At 61.2% G+C, this 22,781-nt stretch overlaps 1 protein-coding gene across 3 annotated transcripts; it reads right to left on the bottom strand.

The window, feature by feature from the left end:
• Positions 1-4,584: 4,584 nt before the first annotated feature.
• Positions 4,585-20,051, bottom strand: LOC140902505 (guanylate-binding protein 3-like). 3 transcript variants are annotated; one of them, XM_073322651.1, is made up of 12 exons: positions 19,853-20,051; positions 17,642-17,718; positions 15,536-15,740; positions 15,184-15,311; positions 12,405-12,514; positions 11,787-11,989; positions 11,075-11,317; positions 9,210-9,490; positions 7,002-7,214; positions 6,288-6,390; positions 5,972-6,165; positions 4,585-5,286 (listed from the first exon to the last, which is right to left on the bottom strand). In XM_073322651.1, exons 3-12 carry the CDS (start codon positions 15,720-15,722, stop codon positions 5,071-5,073), a joined length of 1,878 nt encoding a protein of 625 aa, XP_073178752.1. In that variant the 5' UTR covers positions 15,723-15,740; positions 17,642-17,718; positions 19,853-20,051; the 3' UTR covers positions 4,585-5,070. The 3 variants fall into 3 exon arrangements, with proteins under 3 accessions (XP_073178752.1, XP_073178750.1, XP_073178753.1); XM_073322649.1 differs by having other exon boundaries at positions 17,127-17,718; XM_073322652.1 differs by lacking the exon at positions 17,642-17,718 and having other exon boundaries at positions 19,853-20,032.
• Positions 20,052-22,781: the final 2,730 nt, after the last annotated feature.

A 22,781-nucleotide genomic window follows, 5' to 3' on the forward strand; every position in this document is an offset into this window, starting at 1 on the left:
TGGGGGGTGGCTCCTTGGTGGGTGAGCTCAGGGCGTGTGTCCTGTCATCTGGATGAGAGACAGAAGTCCTGCTCTTCTCAGCATGGGGGGGTGGGGGGGCAGTAGTTGAGGGTGGCGAGGAAGACCACTGGTATTGGGGCCAGGGTCTGAGGCAGGCTGCAACAAGCTCTCCCTCATGGCCAGCCTGAGTCAGCGGGATGGAGCAGTCCATGTGTATTATTCCTAGGATGCACCAGTCCGTGGTGATGGAAGCCCACGCCAAATAAAAGGGGCTCAAGAGGTTCCCAAAATGGGGGATGATCAGTGTTAGCAGCACTGTAGCTGTGGCAGGATTCCCTTTCTCTGCTGCAATTAACTGTTTCTGGGCAACGCCTCGTGTTAATGCCTCGACTCTAGACTTTAAAAGAACAGGAGGACTTGTGGCCCCTTAGAGACTAACCAATTTATCTGAGCATGAGCTTTCGTGAGAAACAGCTCACTTCATCGGATGCATACCGTGGAAAGTACAGAAGATCTTTTTACACACACAAACCATGAAAAAATGGGTGTTTACCGCTACAAAAGGTTTTCTCTCGCCCCACCCCACTCTCCTGCTGGTAATAGCTTATCTAAAGTGATCACTCTCCTTACAATGTGTATCACGCGATTACAGACATGATAGTTGAGATATTACAACAGAAAAACTTCAAAACCAGACTCCAGCGAGAGACTGCTGAATTGGAATTCATTTGCAAATTGGATACAATGAACTTAGACTTGAATAGAGACTGGGAGTGGCTAAGTCATTATGCAAGGTAACCTATTTCCCCTTGTTTTTTCCTACCCCCCCACCCCAGACATTCTTGTAAAACCCTGGGTTTGTGCTGGAAATGGCCCACCTTGATTATCATACACATTGTAAGGAGAGTGGTCACTTTAAATAAGCTATTACCAGCAGGAGAGTCGGCATCACTGCAAATCTCTCCGAGCTGGTGACCCCGGCTGAGCCTGCTGCCTCGGCCACCCCTTGCCTCAGTTTCCCTCCCCTCAAATGCAAATCTTCCCTCCTCAGGTAATAAAATTCCTTATGAAACAGGAACCCACCATCCTTGGCCTCCTGAGATCCCAGCACCCACCACTGAACCCCACTCTGATCCCTACAGCAAAGCGCCCCCTATTGAGACCCCACCCCACTCCCTGCAGCACGGTGCCCATTGCCGACTCGCCACCCTGCTCCCTGCAGCACAACACCCCCTACCAACCGCCCACCCTGCTCCCTGCAGTATGGTGCCCCCGTGGTGAGCGCCCACCCAGGTCTCTGCAGCCCGGCAGCCCCCCACTGACCCTCCCGACCTGCTCCCTGTCGGGTCATTGAGAAGTGGGGAGGGGGCCAAGCTTCCACCCCCTCGGGAAATGCTGCCCTGCCACTTTGAGACCCAGAGCAGCTGTTTGGGGCCCATAATATCCTCCAGACATGAAGGAAAGGAGATAGAGAGAGGGGCCTAAACACCCCTTAGAGCCCCAGTGGGCATCTCTCTCTCTCTCACACACACACATTCATGAACACAAGCCATGGTTTGTCCTATTTGTCCTAAGTGACAAGTAAAGGGGACGCTGGGACACACACACACCACAGAGGTTTGGGTTTTGCCTTTTGTGTAGAGGTTTTTTCACTAACCAGGCATGAGCTTCTGTCCAGCTGAAATCTAGTTGTCCGCATGGAGCCGATGTGAATTAACCAGGGGGGTCCCAGGTAGCTGGGGCTTCGGGGTTTGTTACTGAACGGAGCCTTGGATGTGAAAATATTAAATGCAGGCAACCATGTCGCTGGGAGTAAGGCCACGAGACAGAGTGAGAAATAGAACCCAGGAGTCCTGGCTCCCAGCCCCCCTGCTCTAACTGCTAGACCCCAGTCTCCTCCCAGAGCCAGGGAGAGAACCCAGGAGTCCTGCCTCCAAGCCCAGAGCTGCCTCTGTCCCTGCAATACCCCCAGGGTGGGGGGCATCTGCCCGCACTGGAGCCTGGCTGGGAGGACCAGGAGAGAGAGGGGCATTCCGGCATCCCTGGAGCAGACCTTGGAGGGGGATCGCCTGGGAAGTGGGGCAGCAGCTGTAGCTTGGGGGGCGGGGGGGGGGGAGGACTCTGCCAAGTCCCATGGCCCTGGCGCAAGAGCTTGGCCTGTGTGGAGGCAGCCAAGTGGTGCAGACCCAGGGAAATGGCACCGAGGGTCACGCCCAGGCCGAGGGCTGCCTGGCACCACCCTGCCCTCTGGGGCTGAGCTGCTTCCCGCTCGCCGTCAGCCCCTGGGCCCTGCCCACGTTGCCAAGCCCTGACCCCCAGCTGTGAGGCGAACACGTGGGCCAAGGCGGGAGCTGAGCGTGGAGGTGCCCCGTCGAGCCCCGGGCTGCTGGCCGCGCACAGAGTCCCCGAGGAAGAGCCCGTTCCTGGCTGGTCTGGAGTCAGGCCGTGTTTGTATCTGGCAGGCAGAGCCGCCCCTTCCCCGGGCACCGCTGGGTTGCCCACAACCTTCCTGGGTCAAGGGCTGCACTGGTCCAGGCTGGGGCGTGCTGGGGAGCACGGGGGTGCTGGTAACCCCAGCTCTTGCCTGGGACACGGTGGGCCCAGGCGCACAGTTCCTTGCCACCCGGCTGGCTCAGTCCTAGCACGTCATGCCTCCAAGCTGGCACCCTCCTCCCAGCCCGCAAGCCCGTAGCCGGCTCCTGCAATGTGCCAGGCCCGCTGTGGGCACTGGCAGGCAGGGGCACCCAGGGTCCTTGGGACCCGAGCTGGTCCAGACTCTCGGCGCCACCCGCAATAGGACACGTTAACGAGCAAGCCCCCGATCGCCGGGCACGGAGGCTGCACCGGGGGGCTCACAACGGCCAGGGCACTGCAGGGACCACGGCCTCAGCTGGCACCGAGACCGGCATCACCGGTGACCTGCCCTCCGCCGCCCCCACCTGGCAGCGCCCATGGCTCAGCTTCAGCTTCCTCTGCCTCTGGGTTATGTCGGCGGATTTCAAACAACGAGACGCCCCTTGCAGGCCCCGAGAGCCCCGATATCACCCCCACTCCACACAGGCGTCCCGGCGAGAAAGCGCTGGGCCGGGTGGCTCTGGCTGGGCTGGCGTCCCCGGCTGTCGAATCCAGACAGATGGATGCCCCAGAGGCGCCGCACCTGGAAACGGGCCCATGGTGCCGATGCCCCTCAAACAACCAACAGCCGCCTGCTCTCCCAGCCCTGGGCTCTCCTGCCCCTCACAGCTCTGCCACCCGGGTGGCTGTCTACTCCCAGCCCCATCCCGCACTAACCACTACACCACACTCCCCTCCCAGAGCCAGGGAGAGGACCCAGGAGTCCTGGCTCCCAGCCCCTGCTCTAACCACTAGACACCACTCCACCTCCCTGAGCCAGGGAGAGGACCCAGGAGTCCTGGCTCCCAGCCCCCCTGCTCTAACCACTAGCCACCACTCCACCTCCCAGAGCCAGGGAGAGGACCCAGGAGTCCTGGCTCCCAGCCCCTGCTCTAACCACTAGCCACCACTCCACCTCCCTGAGCCAGGGAGAGAACCCAGGAGTCCTGGCTCCCAGCCCCTGCTCTAACCACTAGCCACCACTCCACCTCCCTGAGCCAGGGAGAGGACCCAGGAGTCCTGGCTCCCAGCCCCCCTGCTCTAACCACTAGCCACCACTCCACCTCCCTGAGCCAGGGAGAGGACCCAGGAGTCCTGGCTCCCAGCCCCTGCTCTAACCACTAGCCACCACTCCACCTCCCTGAGCCAGGGAGAGGACCCAGGAGTCCTGGCTCCCAGCCCCCCTGCTCTAACCACTAGACACCACTCCACCTCCCTGAGCCAGGGAGAGGACCCAGGAGTCCTGGCTCCCAGCCCCCCTGCTCTAACCACTAGACACCACTCCACCTCCCTGAGCTAGGGAGAGGACCCAGGAGTCCTGGCTCCCAGCCCCCCTGCTCTAACCACTAGACACCACTCCACCTCCCTGAGCCAGGGAGAGGACCCAGGAGTCCTGGCTCCCAGCCCCTGCTCTAACCACTAGCCACCACTCCACCTCCCTGAGCCAGGGAGAGGACCCAGGAGTCCTGGCTCCCAGCCCCCCTGCTCTAACCACTAGCCACCACTCCACCTCCCTGAGCCAGGGAGAGGACCCAGGAGTCCTGGCTCCCAGCCCCTGCTCTAACCACTAGCCACCACTCCACCTCCCTGAGCCAGGGAGAGGACCCAGGAGTCCTGGCTCCCAGCCCCCCTGCTCTAACCACTAGACACCACTCCACCTCCCTGAGCTAGGGAGAGGACCCAGGAGTCCTGGCTCCCAGCCCCCCTGCTCTAACCACTAGACACCACTCCACCTCCCTGAGCCAGGGAGAGAACCCAGGAGTCCTGGCTCCCAGCCCCCCTGCTCTAACCACTAGACACCCTGCTGCTTAAAAATCTCACAGCACTGACCCTGCCTTGGCAGCAAGAAGTTCAGGGCAGCCAAGGCAGGTTCATGGCTCATCCCAGCACACAGGCATCCCGCATGTTTCTTTCAGGGGCCTCGATTCATGCCACCAGAGAGCAGCAAAGAGGCCCCAGACACATTAGCAGTGAGGTTCGCGGGGACATTTATTTAATTGCAGAGTTTAAAGCCAACCAGCTACAAGGCAAGGAGAGAGGCACCCTCCCCTCACGCCAGCTCCCATTCTTCGGCCTGGGGTGGGGAGATACCTGGGGAGAAGGCTGCCTGGGCTCTGGGGAGTGCTGGGTTTCCAGGTGTAGTGTTCTGGCACTTCACCTGGGTTCTGCCCACACATCAGGCCAATGAGCCCATCCACCCCAGGATCCCTCTCCAACAGCACCTGTGCATCTTGAGGTAGCACGTCTCCCACAATGCACCCTCCCTGCAAGGCCTTGTGGGGGAGATATTCCTTCCTGGCCCCGCCAGTGGGGGGCCAGCCCCGGCCATGAAGCAAGGAGGTTGGGAGCCTTTGCTGGACATACTAAGCTGCTCGCCGGCAGGGCGTCCTATGGCGGGGGGTTCCGCGGGTGAACGGGCGCTGGGGTACAGAGGCAAGTGGGTGGCTGGGGTCCCCATCAGAACAGGCGCTGAATGAAGTAGGTGATGGCCCCGGCAGCCTTGCCGAAGAAGCCGGGTAGCACGAGGGAGGCCACGTCGCCCAGCATCCCCAGCGCCGATTGGATCCATGACGGCTTCCGGATCTCCTCATTTTGCTGCTGCAGGCGCCGGATCTCGCTCTCCAGGCGTCCGGCCTCCTCCCGGAACCCCTCCTGCAGCAGGGCCGCCTGCTCCTGGGGGGCAGCGACAGCGTGAGGGGGATCCCCAGCCCGCCCCATGGGACAGCCCCCACCCCACAGTCAGGGAGAGGTCACGGCAACAGCGTGGGGCTGGCCTGGGGGGAATGGGGGCCCAGAGCAGGGGGGGCCAGGGTGTGTGTGTGTCCCTGCTGCCCCCTGCTGGAGGGGTGAGCCCTGCTGTGTGTGTTCACAAGCCGTTCCCCACACTGCGCCCCCCAGCAATCTCATCCCTGGGGGATCCGCCCCACGGGCCCATCTAGCCTGGTATCCCACCCCCTGCCTCCCATTTGCCAGCGCCCTGGCTGCCGCACGCAGAGGAGTCCCGCCCCTGGGCAGGCTGAGGCCAGGGGCAGGGGCGCCCTTGCCCGGGCTGTGCCCGTCCGCAGGGCCGCCCCTAGGCGGGTGCGGGGCCCGGAACAACGCCCCCTGCCCCAGGCCCGACCCCACCTCTTTCTGCCCCCTCCCTGCCCCCATTCTGCCCGTGCCCCTCCTCTCCCAATCCATGCCGGGAGCCAGCAAAATGGGGCAGAGCAGAGCAGGGCCGGTAGAGCTGCTGCCAGCCCCCGCGCCACCCAAGCTCCACATCCCGCTGAAGTGAGGGAGCCCCCCAAAGCATGGGGCCAGGGTCGACCGTGACGGGTCTGCCCATCCATCCCCGCAGCGCCAAGCACCCTGGTACCTTCAGTTTCTGATCCATCATTTTGCCCTGCTCCTCCAGCAGCTTCTTCCTCTCGTCCTCCAGCTTCGTCTCCAGCTGCCGCAGGTTCTCCTGGTAGCTGCGGTCCTGGTCCTCCAGCTTCTGCTGCAGCTCAGCCTCCTTCTGCTTCAGGACCTCCTGCTCCCGCTCAGCCGCCTCGGCCCGGGCTCGCTCGGCTGGGCCAGGGAGAGAGAGGTGGCTTGGCACGGGGAGGGCCATGGTGACTCTGCCTGCCTGGGCTGCAGCCCAAGCACCCTCCCCCTCCGCCCCAGCGGCGTGACGTCCCCCCAGTGGGTACCTGCCATCTCCTTCTCCTTCTCCGTCAGGGCCTCGTCCGTCTGCAGGATGGACTGGGCCACGTCCTCCTTGGACTGGAGGAACTCCTGCAGCACCTCCTTGGCCTGGGAATGGAGAATGGGAGCCACAGGGTCAGGGGGTTTGTCCTGTGGGGCTGGATCCAGGTCGGGATTCTGGATCGTGGTACTGGAGAGTAATGGGACTGGCTGGCTTGGAGGGGGGTGGGCGCTGGGACACAGGGCCTTTCCTCTCTAGGGGGCACGGGCCCTGATCCGGCCTCAGGGCAGGGAATGGCTGGCTCAGGGGGGCAGGGCCTGGGACATGGGGCCTTTCCACTCTAGGGGGCACCAGCTCCCATCCAGGCCCAGAATTAGCATTTGGTTTCCACTCGACACCCTCAACGCCTGTTCCAGATGAACTGGGAGCAGAACCCAGTTTGTAACAGGACAAACGGCCTCATCACACAGGCTATAACTGGCCCCCGCCAGCAGCCCCAGCAGAGCAGCCGAGGGCTGGATGGGCCACAGGAACCAGGCACCCCCGGCACATTGGCAGTCAGGAGGGCTGTGGGGGGAGGGGGTAGGCTCACACTCTGGGGAGGATCCAGGAACTGTCCAGGTGGGGGAAGCTGTTGACTGGTTCTCAGCAGGGCTTCCTGGGCTGCACAACGAGGGGGCACAAAGACACACAGAGCCAGGCACCAGTCCTCTCCTACCTTTACCCCCTTCCCCAGCACCTGCCGGTATCTCTCCACCATCTGCTGCCGGTCATCCTGGAAGTGCTGGTAGCCCCCGGGCACCAAGTAGACCCCCTGGCCGATCCGGTCGTCCATCTCGTCCCACAGCTCCAGCAGGGTGGCCGTGCAGCGGTCCGAGGATGCCAGCTCATTGCGCCGGCAGAGCTCCTGCTTCTGCTCCTCCAGGCGGCGCTGCCAGGTGGTGCACAGACAGGGCAGGCATGAGCCAGGGTCAGGGGCGCAGATGGGGCGGGCGTGAGCCAGGGTCAGGGGTGCAGATGGGGCGGGCGTGAGCCAGGGTGGGGGGTGCAGACGGGGCAGGCGTGAGCCAGGGTGGGGGGTGCAGATTGGGCAGGCATGAGCCAGGGTGGTGGGTACAGACAGGGCAGGTGTGAGCCAGGGTGGAGGGGGTGCAGATGGGGCAGGGGTACAAGCCATGACAGGGCCTGAATGGGGCAGGGGTGTGAACCGATCCACGTGTGCCTGGGGCTGGAGATTGGGCTGGGTCCCCTTGGCCTGGCATCTCGGGTCTCCAGCTAAGCAGGGCCGAGTGTGTCCCTGCACCCCATATTCTTCCGGGATATTAGGGTGACATGACTATGGCATAATTTTGGTGTATTTTATGCAAGATAAGGTGTGTGCAGTGTCATGGAAAAGTGATGATTTCATGAATACCGTTATCCCATGTGTGCATGTAACATTTTTGTATGTGACGTTACGAATATTGACGATGTGTCTGTCCTGCAAATGTAGATACACCTGGGGAACGCCCACCGGACAAGACGTTTTCAGTCTAGACAGTGGGTGGGGAAGGGCCTATTTAGGACAATGGGCCACTAGGAAAAAACAACAGGCCTTAGGAGAAGTTTATCTCCCACCTGGGGAGCCTTCCTGAGAACCCTACACGCAGCCTCCAAATACTGACTGCTGAGACTCTCCAAGGACCTGTGACGAGACCACATGATCATAGAATCATAGAATCATAGAATATCAGGGTTGGAAGGGACCCCAGAAGGTCATCTAGTCCAACCCCCTGCTCAAAGCAGGACCAATTCTCAGTTAAATCATCCCAGCCAGGGCTTTGTCAAGCCTGACCTTAAAAACCTCTAAGGAAGGAGATTCTACCACCGCCCTTAGAACGCATTCCAGTGTTTCACCATCCTCTTAGTGAAAAAGTTTTTCCTAATATCCAATCTAAACCTCCCCCACTGCAACTTGATGCTGGTCTCCATCTTGGGATGTCAGGGTTTTCCCACAGACTGGTCTGAGAATCATGTTTTGGAACAAAGGGCTCCCGCCAGATGTAAAAGCTACATAAGGCAGGGAGTGGCGTCATCTGGGGTTCTTCACTCCCCACCCAAAGAGACTCCTGGAAACACCTGAGGAACAAAGACTGATCTGGGGGAAGTGCTGGGCCCAGGCTGAAGGGGTTTCTGGCCTGGGGATGGAGCACCTGGGGATTCCAAGCTGTTATCAAGTGCAGCTTGTCACTTAAGGATCTGCAGCTGGCTTGTATCATCCCTTAGGGTGAGAGTCTGCGAATTCAGATCCAATCTCTTTAGTGTATTAACTTAGTTTGCGGTTTTGTTTATTTGCTAGGTAATCTGCTTTGATCTGTTTGCTTTCACTTATAATCACTTAAAATCGATCTTTTGTAGTTAATAAACTTGTTTTTGCTTTATCTAAAACAGCAAGTTGGAGTGAAGTGTGCAGGAATCCTAACTCAGGGGCAAAGGCTGTTGCATATTCCTCTCCACGTTGAGGGAGGGGGCGAATTTTATGAGCTTTCGCCGTAGAGTGCAAGCCGGTATGATTTTGGGTTTACGCTCCAGAGGGGGTGCGTGCTGAGGAGCTGGGAGTAGCCTGCCCATGCAGGGGCTGGCCAGAGCCCCGGCGTGTAACTGCAGCTGGGTGTGCCCCCCCCCTCCCCGTGTGAATGCTGGGAAAGTGCAGCTGGAGGACTTTGCAGGGTGTCACAGCCGTACAGGGTGAGAGGGAGCCCAGGCTGGTGGGTCACAGGGCTCAGTGGTACCCCAGTTCCAGGTGGCACCCCAGGGGGAACCCATCACACCAGGGTTGGGAGATCCCCCGGGGAAGGGGCTCAGGGATCAGGGGAGCCCCATCCCCACCCATCCTGCAGCGGGGCAGCTGTCCCATAACCCCTGGGGCCGGCGCGAGGGGCCGTACCATGAGCTCCCCTTGGAAGCTGCGGTCGTCGTCCTTGAAGGCGCGCGCCATGAACGCCCGCAGCGCCTCCCGCTCGCACTGGGCGTGCAGCTCCAGCAGCTCCTGCACGCTCTCCGTGGGCAGCGCCGCCCGCCGGGCCAGCTGCTCCTCGTAGACAGCCACGGCCTCCCCCACCGCCGCCGAGTTCTCAATCTGGGCCAGGGCCAGCACCGCGCTCTCCATGCAGGGCACCGCCCCGCTGCGGATGGCGTCGACGTAGGTCACCGCCAGGGTCCCCAGCACTGCCGGAGGAGCAGGGTCAGAGCCAGGGGGCCCAGCGTGGCCGGAGGGGGGCAGGGTCAGAGCCAGGGTGCCCAGCATGGCCGGAGGGGGGCAGGGTCAGAGCCAGGGTTCCCAGCGTGGCCGGAGGGGGGCAGGGTCAGAGCCAGGGGGCCCAGTGTGGCCGGAGGGGCAGGGTCAGAGCCAGGGTCCCCAGCGTGGCCGGAGGGGCAGGGTCAGAGCCAGGGGGCCCAGCACGGCCAGAGGGGGGCAGGGTCAGAGCCAGGGTCCCCAGCACGGCCGGAGGGGGGCAGGGTCAGAGCCAGGGTCCCCAGCGCGGCCGGAGGGGGACAGGGTCAGAGCCAGGGGCCCAGCGTGGCCGGAGGGGGGCAGGATCAGAGCCAGGGGGCCCAGCGTGGCCGGAGGGGGGCAGGGTCAGAGCCAGGGGGCCCAGCGTGGCCGGAGGGGGGCAGGGTCAGAGCCAGGGTCCCCAGCACGGCCGGAGGGGGGCAGGGTCAGAGCCAGGGGGCCCAGCGTGGCCAGAGGGGCAGGGGCAGAGCCAGGGTCCCCAGCACGGCCGGAGGGGGGCAGGGTCAGAGCCAGGGGGCCCAGCGTGGCCGGAGGGGGGCAGGGTCAGAGCCAGGGGGCCCAGCGTGGCCGGAGGGGCAGGGTCAGAGCCAGGGGGCCCAGCATGGCCAGAGGGGGGCAGGGTCAGAGCCAGGGTCCCCAGCACGGCCGGAGGGGGGCAGGGTCAGAGCCAGGGTCCCCAGCGCGGCCGGAGGGGGACAGGGTCAGAGCCAGGGGGCCCAGCACGGCTGGAGGGGCAGGGTCAGAGCCAGGGGCCCAGCGTGGCCGGAGGGGGGCAGGATCAGAGCCAGGGGGCCCAGCGTGGCCGGAGGGGGGCAAGGTCAGAGCCAGGGGGCCCAGCGTGGCCGGAGGGGGGCAGGGTCAGAGCCAGGGTCCCCAGCACGGCCGGAGGGGGGCAGGGTCAGAGCCAGGGGGCCCAGCGTGGCCGGAGGGGGGCAGGGTCAGAGCCAGGGGGCCCAGCGTGGCCGGAGGGGCAGGGTCAGAGCCAGGGGCCCAGCGTGGCCGGAGGGGCAGGGTCAGAGCCAGGGGCCCAGCGTGGCCGGAGGGGGGCAGGGTCAGAGCCAGGGGGCCCAGCGTGGCCGGAGGGGGGCAGGGTCAGAGCCAGGGTGATCAAAGGTGAGCAGGGGTAAGGTCCCCACCCAGCTCCTCCCACACTCTCCAGGACTCCAGCTGCTCCGTGACCCTCCTTGCAGGACAGACACCGAGCCTAGGATGTGCCCCGCTCCCCACCCCAGATACCCCCTAATCCCCCTCTCCGTGAGCAATTGGTGCCTCGGTTCTGGTTGGGATGAGCCCGGCTTCACCCCCCAACCATGGGGCCCTGCTCTGCCTCTCTCCGCCCCTCGACAATTTTCTAGCGCCCCTCCTAACCGCGCACCCCACAGCTGGGCACAGACTCCAGCGCTGGCCCCACCAGTGCTGGCCACATGGGACCCCTCCCGGCTCGGTTCATCCCGCCCAGCATTGCATGAGCCCCACGGACCCCAGCTTTCCCCGGCCCAAGGGCTACCGACACTCACTGGCCCCGGTCACCACGTGGCCCCCTGGGATGGTCTTGGGCGTCGACGTCTCCCAGACGTGGCAGCAGAACCGGGCCACCTGCTCCCGGAACTCGGGCTCCAGCTCGTCCTCCTGCAGCTCCTCCAGCCGGGGCAGGTCCCTCCTGCCGGCCGGCTGGACGAAGACGAAGCATTTCCGGGCCGGGAAGAACTGGCGGATGCACTCGCGGGGCAGGTTGTAGAGCTGGGCTCGCCGGCTGCTGCCTGGGGAGGAGACGGGAGCTGGGCAGCAGCCCCTGCGCTGCCATGTGGCTGCTTCTGGGGGGCAGCGCGGCGGCTGCTGGACAGATGCCCCCACTGCGGGAAAGAGACCCCACTATCCACAGGGGATTGAGGGGAGCCGGGGAACCGTCCAAGCTGCAACGTGGCCAGGACAGCGAACGCCCCAACTCCCAGACACACTTGGGTTTGTGTCTTGAGCAAAAGCCACACCCTGGGGCCAGCCCTGAGGGCCAGGGGAGAGCCCCACCCTACCCCCTGCAGCCCAGCGCCCCCTAGGGCCACCTTGGGGCCAGCCCTGACAGCCAGGGGAGAGCCCCACCCTACCCCCTGCAGCCCAGCGCCCCCTAGGGCCACCTTGGGGCCAGCCCTGACAGCCAGGGGAGAGCCCCACCCTACCCCCTGCAGCCCAGCGCTCCCTAGGGCCACCTTGGGGCCAGCACCGCTCCCCTACCTGGCTTTAGTTTCAGGCCGTTCTCCAGGTACTCGTCCTCAGTGATCTCTCGCCCGTCCAGCTCCAGCTGCAGCGTGAAATCCCGCACGGCCCACACGAAGGACGGGAAGAACCGCACGAACTCGGCCGAATCCTCCCACTCCTGCCGGCCGCCCTCGCCTGCCGCCTTCACCTTGATGCGCTCCGTCAGCTCCGTCACGTAGCTGGGGACTGGCTAAGGAACCGGAGATGCGGTGCCCCACGCAGGGAGGTCCCACTCCCTCAGAGTCCCCCCTACGCATCTGCAACAGGGGCTCAGAAGGGACCGAGGGAAGGGGAGGATATTCCATCACAACCCTCGGAAGCAGGGATCGAACCCACCACCACCAGGGTCCGGAGCAGCCCCCTGCAGCACTGGAGCTGAAGGAGCGACTCTGTCAGCTGGTGGCAGTAGTGGGTTGTTACCCCATCATGCAGAGCGGCGACTAAAGGAGGCCGTGGAGCACACCCTGCACTGTGGGTCACAATTTCGCTGGGGGTGAAGCATTTGGAGGGAACCGTGGGGCCCTTCCGTGGGGACATGCAGCCCCCCAAACCCCTAGACCCGGCTCCCCAGACACGGCCCCCAGGCAAGGATACTGCAGCTGGTCCATGGCCTGCTGGCTGATGGTGCCCATGCTGTTATAGACCAGGGTGCTGCTGAGCAGCACGGCCAGCGCAAAGATCCACGTGTCGTTCTTCGTGTCACCCTGAAACGACACCCACCATCACTGGCCCGAGCACATCCCAGCCACAGAGCTCACAGACCATCGCAGAGCATGGCGGGATCCCCGGCTCCATGGCACAGATGGGGAAACTGAGGCACGGGGAAGGGTTGGCCAGGGGATCAGCCCCCAGCTCTCCAGAATCCCAGCCCAGGCCACAGTGAATTCCCATTCCCGGAGCTCAGAGCGTGTGACGTTATCTGACTATAATATAACATCTCATTGAAGTATCGTCCACAGCCAGAAAGAATTAAGCATCCTGCAGGCCAGCTGACCCAGAGTCAACCTATAGAGGCGGGTGAGAACAGTGAGCAAATGATAATTAGGACCATTCCGTGCTAGTTAGGCCAGAACTTTGAAGTGCAAACCTGTAGATTAGAAATTGGAGGGAACTGCTAGCTACGTGTGTTTACTTATATCTAGTAGATGCAAACCAGGTGACCAGACAGTTCCTGTCTATTACCGTGGCTGTGGCTGCAGAGATCACCAGGGAAGGCTAACTTTTAGATGCACCTTGAATTAGTGGCATTGTTTATCTGTCTCTTCAAAGTCTGTGGTAAACTGTATATGAACAGCTTAATGGACAAATTACCTTGTGTTAATTACCAGGATGTTTGAAAAACAAGGAGTAACATCAAAAGTCTATTGTTCACCCAGGACTGAATGGTCAAGAGGCTGCTAGAGATGTATAAAAAGCCTTGGGACCTGATCCTGTTTATCGCAGATCTGCTTAAGGTTTCATGCAGGGGAAGCCTAAGCCATAAGAACTGAGATCCCAGTCACTGGCTGGAATCACCCTGAATATGGACATTGGGCTATAACCTCGGACTATTTCTACAAGGACTCTTTGTAGTGACAAGCTCACCGTCTCTGCCATGTGTCTGAACCTCAAGAACTGACCTCACGTCTGTATGTGCAGTGATCTTTTAACCAACGCTCGCTCTCTCTTTTCTTTTTCAATACATTTTAGTTTAGTTCATAAAGATTGGCTATAAGCGTGATTTTGGGGCAAGATCTAAGTTATATATTGATCTGGGCATGTGGCTGGTCCTTTGGGATCAGAAGAACTTTTTCTGTTATATGATGAAATAAGAGTTTCAGAAATCATCATATTTTGACGTGGGTACCTGGCTGGAAGCCTGAGGCTGGGCACTTTAAAGGAGCTGCGTTGTTTGGACTTCTGAGCAACCAGTGAGGTCATACCGAGGCTGTTTTGTGCTGGATTGGTAAAACTACACATTGGAATATCCACCAGCTTTGGAAAAAGCTCACGAAAGCTTATGCTCAAATAAATTGGTTAGTCTCTCAGGTGCCACAAGTACTCCTTTTCTTTTTGCGGATACAGACTAACACGGCTGCTACTCTGAAACCTGTCACCACCTTTGGAGTTTGTCTGCCCCGTTCTGTTTGCAATTCACCCTAATTGTGTGATCTCAGCTGGCTCCCACGGGCACCATTGTCATAGAGAGTCACTATTTAGGATTGGTGTATTTCCCCCTGTGAAATCCCCAGCTCCCAGAGGCATGGGAGCGGGTGGGAGCTCTCATTGCTCCTCTCTTACTGAAGTAAGTTTCCAACCCATGTGGCTGCATTAAAGCTTTGGGAAGGCGACACCTCCGCACCCCACGGGGTTCAGATGCAGCAGCCCCCACTGCAGGGCGCGGGGTTTGCAGCTGCTCTTATGCATTTTTCGGGTCCCAACTTTATTTGGCCTCCTGGTGGCTGGCGTTACCGGCCCTTCCATCTTATCGGCTGTGTCTGAGCCCCCCTCCAGATAGAATGTATTTATCATCACACACCCTCTGGCAGGCGGGGTGGGGAAACTGAGTCCAAGGTCACACCGGGGGTCTGTGGAGCAGGGATTTGAACCTGGCTCTCCCGAATGCCAGGCCTGCCCTCCACCCCTACAGCGGGTCGGGAAATTGTCGCTGAAGAACATTGAATTGTTGACACCAAAATCACTCGCGAAACAGGGTCACTTAAGGCAAATTTCCCAACTTGAAAAATTATTGGGGAAAAAAGTTTCAGAATTGTAGAAACGGCCCAACTGGCCGTTTGTCTAAACAGAGACTTTCCATTTCTCAAGGTAAAATGACGTCTCCTTGCCAATGTTTTGGTAAATTTGTACCAAGTTAAGAAAGAAAAAAAAAAGTGGACAATCAAAATGCAATGTCTGAAAATTATTCACTTTTTTTTGCATGACCCGGACCCAGGACACGTTTCCGATTTTCAAGCCCTGACACTTTCCCCCCATTTTGACTTTTCATCACGATTCGGGACAGGAAACATTTTCGCTACCTCAACAGTTCTCCCCGGCCACGACAGGTGTTTCCAGCCACGCCCTTGGGCCTCCCTTCCCAGCCCCGCCACGGCATCCCCAGCCCTCCCGGGATTGGCACTGCCCCCCTCAGAGGGCATCACCCCACATCAGACAGAACCTCCTTCCCCTCCATGGGGCTCGCTGAGTCTGTCCCTTAGCAGCAGGAGCTCCTTAAATACCCCATCCCCTTTCCCAGCATGCCTTGCCCTGAACTACAATGCCCAGCATCCCCTGGGAACTACAAGTCCCAGAAGCCCCTGGAAACTACAAGGGCCGTTCCATCCTGCTCTGCAAATTGGCTGATTCTCATACACTGCCCCCCGCCCCCACTCACCTTCTCCACGTCGCCCAGCCCCTCGGTGTCCAGCAGCACCAGGGTGTGGCCGGCCCGGCGGGGGTGGGGCAGGCACCACATCCAGATGCCCTTGGTGTGCGACTGGATGGTGGAGCCCAGCGAGAACCCTGGGGAGAGAGGGGTGGAGCTGGGACAGTCGCAGAGCGAGGGAACCCAGGAGTCCTGCCCCCCCGACCCCTAGAACCCACTGCCCTCCCAGAGCCAGGGAGGGAACCCAGGAGTCCTGTCTCCCAGCCCCCCCACTCTGACCCACTAGACCCCTTTCCCCTGCCAGCACCAGGGACGGAACCCAGGAGTCCTGCCGCCCAGGGGCAGGGCTCACGTCTCCCACCTGTTCTCTTGCCAGCCAGTTTGTTCATGAGGTAGGACTTGCCGGTGCGGTACAGCCCGGCGATGGCCACCACCACCACGGGCTGGGAGATCTCTGCCAGCACCCGCAGCGCTTCCTGCTGCACCCACAGCTCCCCCGCCGGGCTGTTCTCGATCAGGCAGATGGGGGCCAGCATGGGGATCTCCATCGCGCCGGGGGGGGCGGCCTGCGGGACACAGAGCAGGGAAGGTCAGCGTGAGGGGATGAGACATGGAGCCAGGCCCCCCAAACTGTGGGAGACCCTTCCACCCACCCCGGGTGCAGCGTACGGACCCCAGCATGGCCCACGGCAGCTCACCCTGGGGCAGACAAGCCCTGGCGCTCCTGGGCATCGCTGCAGACCCCCTGCCAGAGCCCCTTTAATTGCACCCGGCGGGGCTGCTGCTGGACAGGCAGGACAGTCCAGTGGTTAGAGCACCAGCCTGGGGCATGCCTGGGGAAAGTGGTGGTTCAAAGTGAAAACTGGCCAGGGTCAGGTCTAACCCCCCAGGGGCCAGAGTGGGCAGCAATATGGTTACGGTGGAAGGGGTCTGGATCAGCGTTATGGGGTTAGGGCTAAGGGGTAAGAATTTGAGTTAGGGTTAGGGCTGGGGACGGGGGTAGAGCTGTGAGGTTCTGGGATGGCATTATGGGGTTAGGGCTAAGGGGTGAGGATAGAGTTTTAGGGATAGCAGGTAGAGTTCTGGGGTTAGGGGTAGGGCTATGGGGCAGGGCTATGGGGCTAGGGGCATGGCGAAGGAGGCCGGGTTAGCATTCAGCAGTTGGGGGAGGTGGTAGGGCAGCCGGGTCAGACCCTGCTCTCCACCCACTCCCCAGCCCACGTAGGCATCATTTGATTTCTGTATTTGGGGAGGTGGCTCCAGTCAGACCAATGGGGCCTGCCCACACCGGTGCTATTTCAGATTGGGGGGACGGGGAGGGGCACAACTTTAACCGTGAGTCCAGGGCCTACTTAGGCAACAGGAAACGGTGGTGTTTTGGCAGATAATAGCTTAGAAATCTCTGGCAGGAGCCCGGCGTCTACCTCCTATGTCAAGAGAGGAAATGAACGAAACCGTAGCCCTGCCCAGGTGCAACACTGAGGTGTTCTGACCCCCGGGCACGTCACTCGTGGGACACTGAACAGGTTGACAGTTGTCACGTCTGTCCATACTCAGAGACGCCACTGACATCAGAGGGGCCCACCCCGATCGTCTAGTCTGACCCCCGGCACCTCGCAGGCCCCAGAACCTCCCCCACCCCCTCCGGTAACAGACCCCGACCTCCAGCTGAGTCACGGAAGGCCTCGTGACAGAGACTTCACCATGGACACTCATTCAAACCTGCCAGTGACCCAGGCCCCCTGCTGCAGAGGAAGGCGACACCCCCAGGAGTTAGACCCTGAGCATGTGGGCGAGACCCACCAGGCAGACCCCGGGAAAGAATTTGCTGGAGTAACTCAGAGCCCTCCCCGGCTAGTGCCCCATCTCCGGCCCTTGGGGATTTTTGCTACAGGAGCCAGGTATGGGCCATATGTCATTGCAGGCAGCCCTGTCATCCCATCCCCGCATACCCGTATCGTGCTCAGGAGTGAGGCCAGTTCGGGGTTTTGCCCCCACTGCTCCCCTTGGGAGGCTGCTCCAGAACGTCACTCCTCTGATCGGTCGAACCTTCGCCTCATTTCAAGCCTAAACTTGCAGGCCAGTTTATATCCATTTGTTTTCATGGTTCACATTGGCACTGAACTCAAATAACTCCTCTCCCTTCGTGGTGTTTATCCCTCCAATGTATCTACAGAGAGCGAGCCGAGCTCCCCGCAGCCTGTGTCTGGTCAGGCTAAACCAGCCGAGCTCTTCGCGTCTCCTCTCAAGGTCGGTTTTCCAGTCCTGGGATCATCCTAGTGGCCCTTCTCTGCCCGTCCCAGCTTGAATTCATCTTCCTTACACATGGGAGCCCAGCACCGCACCCACTGTTCCAGATGAGTCTCCCCAGGGCCTCGTACGAACACCTCCCTGTCCCCACTGGAAATCCTGCGCCTGGTGCACCCCACGATGGCATTAGCCCTTTTCACAGCCACATCACACTCACAGCTCAGAGTCAGCCTGCGATCAGCGACACACCCAGGTGTTTCTCCTCCTCGGCCCCTCCAACTGACACGGCCCCAGCTTAGAGCAAAACATTCTTGTTAGCAGGGGTGAAAGTAAATCCGAGGAGTTACCGGGGCACCCTGCGCCAGCGTTCTTGGCAAGGGGGGGCCGCTCTGGGCCCTCGGAAGGGGTGGGGCCTTGGGCAGAAGGGGCGGGGCTGGGGGCAGACTCCCCCAGCCAGTGGGCAGGAGCCCTGGGGCTGCAGCGGTGGAAGCCAGAGACCTGGGCCTCTGGCGGTGATTTGAAGGGCCGAGGGCTCCTGGACTCTGCAGCAGCAGCCGGGAGCCCCGGGCCCTTTGAAATCGCCAGGCCCAGGGGTAACTGGGCCTTCTGCTCTCCCCCCATCGGGGGCCCTGCCGGTAGGGTCACCACAGGGGGGAGCAAAAGGGGCAGCGATGTTAGAGCGCTTCCATCAGCCGTGCACAGACCGGTACTGGGGGCCAGTTTGTAGAATCTCAGGGCTGGAAGGGCCCTCAGGAGGTATCTAGTCCAACCCCCTGCTCAAAGCAGGGCCAATCCCCAATTTTTGCCCCAGATCCCTAAATGGCCCCCTCAAGGGTTGAACTCACAACCCTAGGTTTAGCAGGCCAATGCTCAAACCACTGAGCTATCCCTCCCCCCAGTTCTTACTGGTATGCCATCCTGGCCCACATCGGCCCACTTTCACCTCTGCTTGTGAGTCCCTAAATGCAGGACCTGGCACTTCGCACTGTTAAATCTCATCCCGTTTCTATTACTCCGGTTTACAAGGTCGTCCAGATCTTCTCGTTTGATATTCCGGTCCTCCCCCGCACTGCCAATGCCTCCCCACTTTGTGCCATCCGCAGACTTGATTAGCAAACTCCCCCCTTTTGGGCCAAGGTCAGTAATGAAAACATTAAATAAGGTTGGTCCCAAGATGGATCCCTGAGGAACGCCACTAGTAACCTGCCTCCAGCCTGGCAGTTTCCCTTTCAGTGTGACCCATGGCTGTCTGCCCTTCAACCAGTTCCTTACCCAGCTTCCAGTTCTCAGATTAATCCCCATTTTACATAAGAACTGGGTTTTACATAACACTGGGTCAGACCAAAGGTCCACCCAGCCCAGCATCCTGTCCACCGACAGTGGCCAATGCCAGGTGCCCCAGAGGGAGTGACCCTAACAGGTAATGATCAGTGATCTCTCTCCTGCCATCCATCTCCACCCTCTGACAAACAGAGGCTCGGGACACCATTCCTTCCCCATCCTGGCTAATAGTCATTCATTGACTTAACCTCCATGAATTTATCCAGTTCTCTTTTAAACCCTGTTATAGTCCTAGCCGTCACAACCTCCCCAGGCAAGGAGTTCCACAGGTGGACTGTGCGCTGAGTCAAGAAGAACTTCCTTTGATTTGTTTTAAACCTGCTGCCCATTTATTTCATTTGGTGGCCCCTGGTTCTTATATTATGGGAACAAGTAAATCACTTTTCCTTATTCCCTTTCTCCACACCACTCATGATTTTATAGACCTCTATCTTATCCCCCCTTAGTCTCCTCTTTTCCCAGCTGAAAAGTCCTCGCCTCTTTCATCTCTCCCCATATGGGGCCCATTCCAAACCCCTCCTCATTTTAGTTGCCCTTCTCTGCACCTTTCCTGAAGCCGGTCTATCTTTCCTGAGACGAGGAGACCACATCTCTACCAGTCTGTGCATCTTCTCCAGAGAGCCTTCCTGACACCCGGTTAGATCGGATCGACTGCCTTAAAACATCAGCCCTCTCCCCCAGGAGAGACAGGGGGACTGTGCCTGCCACCTCTTGCATCCAACAAGCGACCCGACCACTTTCGGCGGGTCACCAGGCTCGGGCCAGAGCCTTTCTCCCCTGAGTGCCCTGGCAACCCCCGGCCTGCCGCGGACCCGGCTCTGCCTCCCGGCACCGGGCGTACGCCGGGCGCAGTCTCCGGGCCCCGCCTGCATGGGGCACTGGGGCTGCCCGAGGCTTGCAGTGCGGGGGAGCCCCCCATTTCCCCCCCAGACCCCACCCAGCCCAGCCCGGGTCGGCCCCGGCACCCCCCCCCCCCGTCCGCAGCCGCTGCCGTGCCCAGGCGATGGCCCCAGGCGCCCGCTGCCCGTGGCTGCCCCCTGCCCTGACCCCCGTGGATCCGAGCCCCGGGGGGCCGGGGAGCACCCACCTGCCCGGGGCGCGGGGAGCCCGGTGTCCGCTCGTCTCCCTCCAGCGGCGCCGCGCGGCTCGGAGCCGAGCCAGGAAACGGGACGAGTCGGATTGAAACCGAAAGCAGCCGGGGGGGAGCCGGTTTCAGCGCTTCGGAGTCAGGGACGCGGGATCCAGCCTGACCCCCTGGCGGCGCAGCCCCCCCGGTACCGGCCCCGCAGCCCCGGCTACAGACTCCGGGGACAGCAAATCCCCTAGTTCAACCCGCGCGTGCCCCGTCCCCACACTGCAGAGGGGGGCGAACCCCCACCCCCCAGGTCTCTGCCAATCTGACCCGGGGGAAACCCCCCCGCCGCCCTGGGTTCCCAGCTCCCCCGCCCCGCAACCCACCAGACCCCACTCCCCTCCCAGAGCCGGGGAAAGAACCCAGGAGTCCTGGCTCCCAGCCCCCCTCCCCACCCCGCAACCCTCACGGCCAAGGCTGGCCCCAATGCAGTCCTCAGGGACTCCGGGGGGCAGGGAGCAGGGCGGGGGGTCGGTAGGGGGCGGCAGGGAGCGGGGTGGGGTCGGTAGGGGGCTGCAGGGAGCAGGGCGGGGGCTTAGTAGGGGGCGGCAGGGAGCGGGGTGGGGGGTCAGTAGGGGGCAGCAGGGAGCGGGGTGGGGGGTCAGTAGGGGGCACCAGGCAGCAGGGAGCGGGGCAGGGGGTCGGTAAGGGGTGTCAGGCAGCATGGAGCAGGGCAGTGGGAGGTCAGCAGGGGCGCCAAGCTGCAGGGAGTGGGTTGGGGGGGAGGGAAACTGAGGCAAGGGGGGGTGAGGCAGTGCCCGTATCTGAGGTTGGACACAGCACCCAGCCCAGCACACTCTGCAGGGTGGCAGCAGGAGGCTTTGCAGAAAGGCCTTCTGCTAGGTGCCCTCGGGACCGCTGTGCTGTGTGTCACGGCCCCTATACTGCCACCATCTGCCTCTGCGCCTGGAAACCCAGCGAGGCAAACCCAGGGTTAAACACCCCCAGATGGAGACACAGGACCCAAGGGCTCCGGTCGTCCCCACCAGCTGGGCAGCTGCAGGGTCAGCCGGGGTCACCAGCTCGGAGAGACTCAACCCTCTCTCCCACCCTCGCCACCAGGTTTCCCGGAATCAGCCCTGGGCTAGGAAAGGCTCCGGCTGCTTTCGGTTTCCATCTGACTCAGACACATTCAGGGGATTTAGAGCTGCCAGACTCAGATCATTGTCCTGGTATGTGGGTCGGCACCACGGACGTTTCTCTGAAAACATCCACTCCATGCGCAGCAGCAGCCCGAACAGCGAACAGGCCGGGAGAGGCGGGCAGGCGAGGGAGCGATAATCGGACAGGCGCTCATCACGCCGCTGGCCAGGGACTGCCCACCCCGTGAACGCTGCCGGCAGTTCTGGGCGCCCCAGCTCAAAAACGATCTGTTAGAACTGGAAAAGGGGCAGAGACGGGCCACTAAACTATTTAGCAGTGTGGAGCAGCTTCCCTATGAGGAGAAATTGAAAAGATGGGGGCTGGTCAGCTTGGAAAAGAGACGCCTAAGGGGGACATGACCGAGGTCTATATAATCATGACTGGCGCAGAGAAAGTGACTAAGGAAATGTGTCTTCACATGGCACCCGAACCAGGGGCCACCCGACGAAATTAATGGGCAGCAGGTTTAAAACCAGCAACAGGAAGCGTTCCTTCACCCAACGCACCGTTAACCTGTGGAACTCACTGCCAGGGGATGTTGTGGAGGCCAGAAGTAGAACGGGGTTCAGAAAGAACTAGATGAGTTCCTGGAGGATCGGTCTATCAGTGGCTATTAGCCAGGATGGGCAGGGACACAACCCCTTGCTCTGGGTGTCCCTAGGAATGGGTGACAGGGGATGGATCACGTGATGATGACCTGTACCGTTCTCTCCTTCTAAAGCAGCTGGCCCCAGCCACGCTCAGAAGACAGGCTATGGGGCTAGATGGGCCATGGGGCTGACCCAGTCTGGCTGTGCTGATGTTCTGGCAGCTGGTTGCACTGGGCCCAGTGAGGCAGTAGGGGGTGCCATGCCGCAGGGCTGGGGGGCGTGGCTGGGAATGTCCCGCTGCAGGGTGTGGGACAGGGGACTCAGTAGCTGTGCTGTGCCGGACGGAGCAGTAGGTCCAGTCCAGATTTAAACGTCCCGTTGCCGGGGATTGCCTGGCCCTGCAGGGTGGGGTTTTGAGCTGGCGTCGAGCTGCCACAAAGTCGCCATGGAGTGGAGTTACCCCAGCACAGGATCTGGGCCTGGGGCCAGGCGACCCCCTGGCACGGCCTTTGCAGTGGGCCTTTGCCAGCAGCTGGCCAGGCAGTTTGGGCACCGAGCAGCCCTGGCTGATTTCCCAGGGTGCTGGCTGGGTGGGAAGCCCCCGAGGCTCCCCAGACTGGCCCAGTGTGTCCAGGGAGGTTTTAACATTGAGCGACACAGGCTGGGATGCTGGGACCCCCTCGCCCGTTTCACACCCTGAGAGCAGTTAGCTCTTTCCCGACTTGCTCCCCACTGTACTGTGCCCCCACCCTCCAACCGGAGCGGGCGCCTAATGCCCTGTGGGAGACACGGAGCAGGGCTCATGGGTTCTTCTATCCCTGGCTCTGGGAAGTGAGTGGGGCCCCGTGGGTGAGAGCAGGGGGTCTGGGACCAGGACTCCTGGTCTAGTGGGTTAGAGTTGGGGGGGCTGGGCGTTAGTGGACCCTAAAGTCATTAAACTTACTTCAGTCGGGTTTCTCTGGCTCCGTCGGGTTTGCCCAGGGTGTCGTCAGAGGGAAGGTCACTGGCACGGGTGCTGCTCCAGCGGCTAGACCGGGGTGTACCGAAACCTGCAAAAGCGAGCGGGTGCAGTAAATCCCCAGCCTGGGCTCGGGAGGGAGGCTCAGACTCGGTCTGCAGGGCCAGCCTGGAGCAAACCCGGGCCCAGCTGC

Source organism: Lepidochelys kempii, chromosome 24, assembly GCF_965140265.1.
Source record: "Lepidochelys kempii isolate rLepKem1 chromosome 24, rLepKem1.hap2, whole genome shotgun sequence".
Classification (NCBI taxonomy): Eukaryota; Metazoa; Chordata; order Testudines; family Cheloniidae; genus Lepidochelys; species Lepidochelys kempii.

Bases quoted from the DNA above. Each gene is read 5' to 3' on its own strand.
- LOC140902505 (XM_073322651.1), bottom strand. From the start codon at position 15,722: ATGGAGATCCCCATGCTGGCCCCCATCTGCCTGATCGAGAACAGCCCG. The intron at 7,215-9,209 runs GTACGGCCCCTC...ACCACCTGGCAG, and splicing joins GCTTCCAAGGGGAGCTCATG to CGCCGCCTGGAGGAGCAGAA. The intron at 6,166-6,287 runs GTACCCACTGGG...TCCCTGGCCCAG, and splicing joins GAAGGAGAAGGAGATGGCAG to CCGAGCGAGCCCGGGCCGAG.